A 10,060-nucleotide genomic window follows, 5' to 3' on the forward strand; every position below is an offset into this window, starting at 1 on the left:
CGGTTCAGGAGATCTTCATAAAATAGAAGCCATGTTAAGAATACAGCTTCGAGCTCTGCTAAAATAGCAGTCCATATTCTTCTGAGTAGGATCTGTGGATCCCTTCTGTCCTCTCAAGGTCTCGTTCATCTCCCTTCAGGTCTGATGCTGCCGTAACACAATGAAGATTGAACTAGTGCAGGGGAACTTTTAGTTTTCCTTTCCTAGACACAATCAGGTGCATTAAGAGAGCCGTAAGGCAAGCTTTGCATCTATTAAAGGAGATAATGGCTCTCCCTTATACCTGCTTGGTCGGAAGTAAAGCATATAGAATTTCCCTGTCCTTGAGATCTCTTCCTATAGTGAACCACTCTATTACCTTTGAAACACTCTTACTTGCTTGCGGTTTATGTCATTATATTTATTTCAAAACCTCAGATTTTGACATTTTGTTCGGGGGAGGAAAAAAACAATCTAGCTGGTTGCCGTGAAATTTAGTTTAGACTAAAATATGTGCCGTGACTCAGTCTGCTAAATGACCTTATGCACTGCTCATTGTAATCCAAAATTACCAGGCAAGGAGAGTAATTAGTTGTGCAAAATGAAATAACTTTAAATCCTCGCATTGAGTAATGACCCAGAAAAATCACTTAGGCTATACAATAGAAAAGACTCGAAGCATCTGGCTTTATTTTTACTTTTGTAGCTCTGCCCCCTTTGATTCAGAAACGGGCTCTGCCCCTCATCCCGTTAGAAACCCTGCCCGTCAGTCGCTGCCCAGAACAACGTTCACAGCTGAGTTGCCGCTGCCCTAAGAAATCATAACTTCTCCTAAAGCAGCAGCACAGCGGTTGTTCTGCAAGGATTGTATACGTTTGATAAACGAGCAGCTCTCATCTGTTTAAAGAGCTGCTTTGTGTCATCCGAGATGAGCCCGAGTGATAAAAACCTCCACCCAGACCAGCGAACCCAGCTGGGTGGCAGGACCAGGGGAGAACCTGCTGCTGCTGATGATGCCTTTGAAAGCTGAGTAGCAAACTGTTTAGATCTCCCTTGGCTCCACCTAAATACGCTGCTTCTATATACAAATTTTTGCAGCGTTTATTAAAATTATCCAGGAAAACAGGTGAGCCCTCCCAGCAGCCCTCCTACCAGCCCCAGCAAAGGTGTCACCTCTACAGCGGGGCAGAGCCGAGTCCCGCGCCGAGCCCGGGCCGTGGGTGCTGGAGCCTTCACCCACGCTTCATGTCCTCTTACTGAGGGCTCGGTGCCAGGGAATTTGGGCCAGACCTCGAAAACAGCAGGTATCGGCTACGGTGAAAAGTAAGATATTGCCCTTGTGGGAGTATCAGCCTGAATGAAGGTAGGAAACTCTAGTAGTTGTTTATGAGGTGCGTAGAGGGGTGTCAGATAAAGTTACGTGAGACCTGCCAAGGAGAGCAGATTTATCCCCCGCAACCTGACAGCATAAAAGGGGTCTCGTAGCCATCGTGTTCCCAAATCTAAACCCACTGGCCGTAAAAAAAAAAAAAAATCTGCCACCAAAGGGAGAGATGAAGTGTTTTTAATAAGAAAATGAGCCGTTTGCAATGCGCTTTTAATTGGATCGATTTCTCCTTTATTACACAATCTTTAGAAACCAAACATAACGTATAACCAGACAAGCTCTTTCTCCAGGTAGAGAGCAGAAGCCAAACTCTTTCATCACAATCCTTAATTACTCCATTTCGTCTCGTTTGGCAGACGATCACAACATTGTGTGGGGGCACCACGGCAAGAAATATAGCTCTGCAAAATCATCTCGCAGTCACTGTCGAGTTTTGTCAGGGGACACGTGTACCCTGGGCGAGGGACAGCAGGTTTTCTTTTTCCCTCTTCTGCCTGAAAACCAAGACTAGAAGAAGAGCCGCAGGCGACACACACCCCCAGGCGCCGATCGCAGTGTCCTGGCCCACCAGTGCATCGCAGGGTAGTGTTATTTTTCTTCAGTCTCCGAGCGAGAAACAGATGACAGACGCTCTGTTTGAACTGTGTAACCAGGAACAGGCTGGGGTAACCAACTGCTCAGTTTACTGGACCAGGTTTTACGGCCTTCAAGCGCTCCAGGAAATGTTATTGCTTAGTACTGTGATGTTTATTGCAAAGAAAAAAGAAAAAAGAATCCATTGGAACAGAAAATGAGAGAGGTACATATTATCATAGATAATATTGCTTCAATTATTCAGGTCCACGGTAGCTTCCTGCTTGGAGCAGTTCTTAGAAACAGGAGAAATGTTTAAAAGAGATCAGTAGGAGAGGAACTGCCATTACCATAATACTGGAAAAAATGCCTTGAGTTACAATGTAATTAACTGCAGAAGGGCCCAGTAATAGTCGTCATCTCCCAAAAACATACAAGCAAGATGAGATCGGCTCCCTAAACTGCTGTTACATACCTTAGGCGACTTCCCCCTCCCGCCCAAAAAGAGCAGCAGAGAATGTAAATAATTACGTGCCAGTCGGTAGCCTTGGCAAACGCGCGGAGCAGCCCAGGAGGGAAGGGGGGGTCAGTTCCTGGGGGCACCGTCTGCCATGCTGGTGTCTTAGCTCCTACCCCCTTCTCCGAAAGCTTTTTCCAGCCAATTATAGCGAGAGAAATAGGAAGTCGCCCTGATGGAGGGGCACCTCCATCACACAGCTGGGTGTTTGTTGCGCTGGCCCTCTTCAGCGCTTTGGCTGAGCAGAACAAAAAACAAACAAACAAACAAACCCAAAACCCCACCAAAATCCGCTCCTGTCGCTTCTTTTGCAAACCCTGTAACTGGCAAACAACTGGCTGGAGCAGCAGCAGCTCTGAAGCCTGTTTTACTTTGCTGTTTCACTAGCGGAAAGTATATGGGAACTTAAAAAAAAATAAAAATCACTTGTTGCCTATATGTTGTAGCACAAGTAGCAAACAATTTGCTGTAGCATGGCAGGCACCATAAAATCAGCTTTTATATTGTCTGTCGTTCCCCCAAATTTGCAACTACATTGTTGATAGCAACAAATAAATGCACTGCAGTGTAACTATTATCTGTGGCAGATTAACATGCTACCACTGTGCCCTATTTAAATGCATCTTTCCTTCAATAAACTGTTCTGGGCGAGCAGCACCACACTGAGGTACACATTTATCAGCCAGGAGAGTACCACTGTGGGGGCCTTGGTTCACACAGCTGCAGTTTTGTGCTTCATTTGGCCCAAAGCCGTGATGAACATGAATTCTGGTGCCTGCTGGTGCCATAAAAAAAAAAACCCCAAAAAAACCCCCACCCTGACAATATAGTGTTTTGCTGTGCAAGGGGAAAAAAGGCAGTGCACCAATGGATGTGCTCCCAAGTATTAAAAAAATGACAGCGAAACAGTCATGCCCCCCCATCCCCATCTCAGCAGCGAGTAGCTTGCACATACGAAGTGCAGATGAGTGGAAACCTATTGCTAAATGCAATGGGCTGGAATGCAGAACAGTGAGGTGCAGGTGAATATACAATACGTTGCATTTAATCTCATTTACTACGATCTCCCAGTCTTATTCCCCCAGCCCTTCCCCCCCCTCCCCATGAAGCTTTACATACCAGACATACCTTCCAAAGACACTTTCCGGGATACACTTAAAAAAAACAACAGTGAATATCAACTGTAGGTTTTCCCTGTTTTTTTTAACCCCCTTCTACCTAGCAGAACTCTTAGTAGTAATAAAAGCCCTGTTGCCATCAGAGGGCAGTTTTCTGGCTCAGCTCGGTCTCCCATGATGGCACAGTACTCACTTCAGACTGAACAGACACAGTTCACAAATGGCACAACAGAGGCGATCTCCTGAATACCAGAAAAATGGGGAGAGAAAACCCTCCCTTGTCAGTTTGAAAGTAAAGCTCCATCTCCGCACAGTTTAAGAGGGCTATTTTGTTTTATGCAGTGCTGCAATCAGAAATTGCTTTCTCTAGTAGTTGCCCAGACAACTGCTACCCAGTTCCTTGCGAGTACCACAGCGAGAAGAGGATTGCCTCTCTAGTCCTCTAAGGGAAGGTGATTTAGAGCAGTCAGTCAGTGTTTATGTCACAAAGAAAGATACAATGGTTGAAGCTGGAAGTGTAGGAGATGTGGTGTAAGGACGTGAGAAGGTTTATGGAGTGACCGTCATTTATCAAGGAACCAATACTTTCCCTTGAACTTGTTCTTTTTTTACTGTATGGATTTTATATAAAAAAAAGAAGAAAAAGCAGACCACCACCACAGAAGCTATTTTGTTTCTAAACACAAAACATGACAGCCTCTATGCTAAACCCCCCTTCGGTTATGGCACAAGCTTCCTGAACGCTCGACACTGGTTCCTGTCAGATTGCAATGAGGCTGGAATAATCTGCTGCCAAAAGAGGCTTTGCTTAGAGACATGCCTTTACGGGGTGGAATATCTTCTCAGATGGTAACTGTAGATCTTAATGCAATGATCCCAACAGTCCAGCACCAGCAGCTGCCCTTTGGGAGTAATAGCAATACCGACAGGACAGGTGAGTCCTTCCCGGATTAGGATATTGTAGCCTCCTCCTTTAGGAAAATGAAGGATTTCTTTACGGCTGCTGTCAGCAACAATGAGGTCTCCCCTGGCATCGACACACATCCCAGCTATGCACCTGAAATCCTCATTCTCGGAGAAGAAGTGGCTAATCTGGCGTCCCAGCTGGCCATCCGGGCCGACGGAGCCAATTGAAAAACCTCCTTCTAAATGGTGTTCGTACTGCCGGTTTTCCAGGTTAAGCCCCAGACCTTGAGTAAAGTATATGGTCCCCTCAGCATCGCAGGTGACAAACTTTGGGCGCACTGCGCTACACAAGCAACTGTACTTCACTACCCCCACGCCGCGGTCCACTGTGAAACACCAGAGTTTGCCCCCTTCCACGTCGGTCACTACAAACTGGCCGGAAGGCAGGGCTGCGATGCCCCAGGGCTTGCTTAGCTGGCTCCGGTGACACGCCACGCAGTGACCATCCATGGTGTAGACCTTGACAGAGTTATCATAGCTGTCGGTCACACCTATCAGGCCATGGCAGTTCATGGTGACAGAAAGGGGAGTCAAATTGGGCAAGTCTGCTCCAAGGAAACTCAACACAAAACTATCAATTCCGCTAGGGCTCCGGCGAATCTCTTTCAGAAAGCCCTTGCGGGTAAAAACCTGGATTCGGAAATTGCCTCGGTCTGCCACAAGCACCTCTCCTTGCAGGGTGACGTGTAGGCTGACGGGGAGATTAAACATCCCCGGGAGGCTTCCCTTGGAGCCCATCTTCTTGATGAAATAACACTGCTGGATGCTTGTGGCTGCTTCAGGCATCCTTGGCTTGGCTGGTGAGGAGTTTGGTGTGCAGCTGGCCTCTTCTTGCACCAAGTCAGGCTCACGAAATGACGCCGATGAGGATGCTGCAGTTTCCATGAGCGATTCCTCCATGTTAACAGTCCGGGGTTTCTTCACCACCTGCCCGATCTGCAGTGGTCCCACATGGCTCACCTTAAGGAGTTCAACCTCTTGAAGAGTCAGCTCCCTTGGGAGACTGTTTGTCAGTTCTGGTTCTTCCTCATCTGCTGCCTCCTCCAAGAGAGCTATATCTCCCTGCTTTATTTTGGCGAGGAAATAGTCACAGCGAGACATTATCTGCACTTCTGCTAAGTTCAGCAGATAAGCTTGCTCCTCCATTACCTGATTATTTACCTTCTCCACTTCAGACAAAGAGGTGGTAAAGAACTTGCGTGACCTGGCCAGTTCTTCCTGGATCTTGCGCTCTTCTTTGCTGTAATCTTGCAGAACTGCTTTGTATCTAGATTGCAGGTCTCTGGAAACACCCTCCAGAGATGCTTTTCTTTTCTGCAGATCACCCATGAGCTCCCGAAGTCTGGCAAGCCTTGTCCCAAATTCCCTCCTACGCTCTTCAGCAGCCTCTTTGATAGCAATGACTCTATGCCCTTGGGGCATGTGTGATGTCTCCTTGCACGGCTCACATAAAACCAAGCTACAGCTCTTGCAGAAGTGTCTTGGCAACCTTCTCCCACACACCTTGCACATGAGAAGACACACCACTTCCGCCAGTCCGGTGGTGTCTATGATCTTCAGGACAGTAAGATTGTCAGTCAGCTGTGCTAAGCTTGTGATCCGCGTGATTTTGCTGCAAAAGGGGCACCGTATCCCATTAATGCTGTTTGCTAGGAGTTTCTCTAAGCACTGTTTGCAGATGGTGTGCCCGCAGTGTAAGAGCTTGGGTCTCAGGTGCTCCTCAGTGAAGGACTCCATGCAAATGGGGCACTCCAAGACCTCTCGGAGTGCATCCGAGTTGAGATGAGGGGCGGCAGCCATGGCTTTCCAAGGCAGCTTTACCCGGTGCAGTCTTGTACTTGCATCTATTCCAAGGTGCTCCAATTCTGTCCAGAAAGAAAAAAGGAAATGTGATTTATGTCATCACCAGCAGTTACATATACATGCAATTTAGTTCTGATTTATCACCCAAACCTGGAAAAAAGAAGCCCAGTTAGCTTTTCTGCATTTGGGAAGGATGGATTAGTCATAGCTAATCTCAGGGTGGGCAAGTTCCAAAACTAACTTGCAGCTCCTAGTGCGATGAATTATTCACTTGCAAAATTTATAAGTAGAACTGAAAGAAGTGTAATGGCAGCAATAAGGTAGCCCAATAGATATTGATGACTGAATCATCTCCTCATGGTGCCCATCTCCCGCTGCCAAGCCTCCGAGTTTACATAATTTACTGAAACCCAGGGAGATTAAACCAAGCATTCAAAATGTTGCACATCAAAAGAGGAACCAGATGGTGCAACGCTTTAGGACATTAATATATCACCTCTGGAGACCTGCATTCAGATGTGACATCAGATACGAATGAAATAAATGTGGTTGTTTTACTCTGCTTTTCTAGATAGCCAAAATACATTTTCAGGGTTTCATACGATTGCCAGGAAGAGAAACTAGAAGGAATGATTTGTCAGCTTCCACTCGTTCTGGGAATGACTGTACATACTGAAAACACACAGCGAAGATTTTATGCCAGTGTATTTCATTAACCTCCGCCATGCTGCATCATGCTTCAGCATGCAAATTAAACACAGTTCAACGCGGCAGTGTTCTAGCAGGTATTAGCAATAATGGAGTTAACAGACAACTCCAAACATTTGTTAATATATACTACAAGTAGTTCTTGAACTTAGCTTAATTGCATATAATTTCTCCTTATTTCACAATCTTGCAGCATTGACCTCATTCGTGTATTCTGGTTCAGTTTTATACCGCTCTGGTTGCTGTTCAGCTTCAATCCAGGTTTCTCCATCCTCACATCCCTCACAGCAGGGAGCAGATCCCAGCAGCTCTCTTACTAAAGCAGCCATCCATTCAAAAGGAACAGAACAGGGTTCACATCATTAAGTTATTATTCAGTAGACTGGGTTTCAATACCTTTGCTATTGCCTTGCTTAGCCATTAAAAGAAATGGGGAAGAAAACATTTCTTCTAGGGGGAGAGGAGGAGAAGGAAGTATTTAGTCTTTAAAATGAAGAGACAGTCACAGAGAGATGTGAACAGACAGCTTTTTCTGAATAATGGCTGCATGCATGCAGCACTCTCGCTTCCCTGCTGGGTTTGCCTGCTTCATCCTCGGGAGCATTTCAGACAGAAAGGTTCACTGTATTTCAGTTTACTATTTCCTCAAGTGGGAGAAGAAAACTGCAATGAAGTTCTTTATGTTCATACAGAGAAGAAAAAAAATCATTTTAATTTATCAGCTGCAGTTCACAGTCCTTGAAAGCCCACGTTTCAGGAAGGGATTCAGTGGCGTAGCAGAACCTCCCAAGTTCCAAGGTGGGATCTGATCCTTGGCTCAATGGTGGCACAACGAGTATCACATCCCTGGAACCCGGGGAGCAACAGCAGTCCAGGCGCTTGCTGCCGCTGGCACTGAATACACTTCCCTTTATTCTTAGCGTATATCTCAGCTGGGGAAGCAGAAGCCTGGGCACTGCTATGTAGATCAGAAACCTTCCTCCAAGGGATGAAAAATCTGTATTTTAAAACCATTTTTAAAAATGAAACAAAGGATACCAGATCCATTAGTCTTACTTTCCTTGGAAATACGTCAAAAGAATTGGTTAGGGAAGGAAGGGGGAGCAGCACAGACACCAGATACACCAGAGAGTTACACAAAAAGCCACCTTTAAAACAAGTATTTTCATTAAAGAACAACGGCGGAGGGGATTTTGTTTAAAGTTAGATTCGGTTTTTAGAAAGATGATTTGTGTGACACTCTTTTCATATATAAACCCCTTTTATCAGAATGCTACTATGCGCCTTAGTAACGTGAAATTATTTTTACTGCTGCACTTTTATCTTTATCTCACACTCGGCCATGCCTTCATGGAAGTTTCCTTAAAAGCGAGTTGTTCTTGCCTATCAGTGCCTCCCAAGGCCGTTCCTCTGGCGCAGAGCAGGGTATTAGAGAAAGCCACAGCTGAGGATCAAACTATAAAACTTTGTAAATTATGTGAGTTTGGTTTCCTTATATTAAAAAAAAAAAAAATTCCTGTGGTGGTTTCTCCCCTCACTCTGTAGTTTTTACTTAGCGTGCGTGGGGAAACAACTAGTTTCACTTGTAAGTCTCAGCTTGTGTCATGGTGGTGGGTTGACCCTGGCTAGATGCCAGGTGCCCACCAAAGCCGCTCTATCTACTCCCCTCCTTAACTGGACAGGGGAGCGAAAATATAAGGAAAGGCTTGTGGGGTCAAGATAAGAACAGGGAGATCACTCACCCATTACTGTCACGGGCAAAACAGACTCAGCTCAGGGATATTAGTGTAATTTATTACCAATCAAATCAGAGTAGGGAAATGAGAAATAAAACCAAATCTTAAAAACAACTTCCCCCTCCGCCCCTTCTTCCTGGGCTTAACTTTACTTCTGATTTCTCTATCTGCCCCCCTGCCAGTGGCACAGGGGGACAGGGAATGGGGGTTGTGTGTTCATCACAGGTTGCATCTGCCACTTCTTCCTCCTCAGGGGGAGGACTCGTCAAACTCTTCCTCTGTTCGAGTGTGGGGTCCCTCCCACAGGAGACAATCCTCTGTGAACTTCTCCAATGTGAGTCCTTCGAACGGGCAGCAGTTCTTCACAAACTGCTTTGGCATGGGTCCCCTCCACGGGGCACAGTCCTTCAGGAACGGACTGTCCCAGTGTGGGCTCCTCTCTCCACGGGGTCACAAGTCCTGCCAGGAACCTTCTCCAGTGTGGGCTCTCCATGAGGTCACAGTCTCCTTTGGGCAGCCACTTCCTCTGTCTGGAGTCCTCCATGGGCTGCAGGTGGGTATCTGCTCCACCGTGGACCTCCATGGGTTGCAGGGGGACAGCCTGCCTCACCATGGTCTTCACCGTGGGCTGCAGGGGAATCTCTGCTCCAGTGCCTGGAGCACCTCCTCCCCCTCATTCTCCACTGACCTGGGTGTCTGCAGGGTGGGTGTTCTCACATATTCTCACTCCTCTCTCCAGCTTCTGTCATTCTCCCCGTTTTTTCTTTTCCTTCTTAACTGTGTTACCCTAGAGGCGCAACCACCGTCGCCGAGGGGCTCGGCCTTCCCCAGCAGTGGGTCCATCTTGGAGCGGGCAGCATTGGCTCCGTTGGACATAGGGGAAGCTTCTAGCAGCTCCTTGCAGACCGCCCCCCCCGTAGCCCCTCTGCTACCAAAACCTTACCACGCAAACCCTATACAGCTATTAAGAAGTTAAAATGATAAAGCTGCAAAAATTTGCATTGACTTCTTCCTACAGCATTATGACAGTATTTCAGTGATGATGACAGAACCAGCACGACAATACGCGAATTTAGGGGTTAGGTTTTTTTTCCAAAAGCAGACGCTCTCAGCATCTCTCGCTCGCAGCAGCACCCAGGCGCTGAAGCGATGGCGTGGCGCTGACTGACCCTCAGCCCCGCGTCCGGAGGCGGTGAGCGGCCTCTGGGGAGGGACACACGGTTTTAAAGGGACGTTAAAACCGCCGGTTTAATGACAGGACGAACCCCCTCCC

The 10,060-nt window shown here is 46.9% G+C and overlaps 2 protein-coding genes across 2 annotated transcripts in view; one reads left to right on the plus strand and one right to left on the minus strand.

Annotated features, from left to right (window-relative positions):
- The window catches only part of ASTN2 (astrotactin 2), a 321,046-nt gene that overhangs the window by 193,267 nt on the left and 117,719 nt on the right, over window positions 1-10,060 (plus strand). The window lies entirely within an intron of this gene.
- TRIM32 (tripartite motif containing 32) lies at window positions 4,397-7,380 on the minus strand. Its single transcript, XM_009888045.1, is given in 3 exon segments — window positions 4,397-6,368; window positions 6,370-6,411; window positions 7,253-7,380. Coding segments are annotated over 3 exon segments (2,142 nt in total).

This window comes from Charadrius vociferus, unplaced genomic scaffold (assembly GCF_000708025.1).
Source record: "Charadrius vociferus isolate BGI_N301 unplaced genomic scaffold, ASM70802v2 scaffold56, whole genome shotgun sequence".
NCBI classification, from domain to species: Eukaryota; Metazoa; Chordata; class Aves; order Charadriiformes; family Charadriidae; genus Charadrius; species Charadrius vociferus.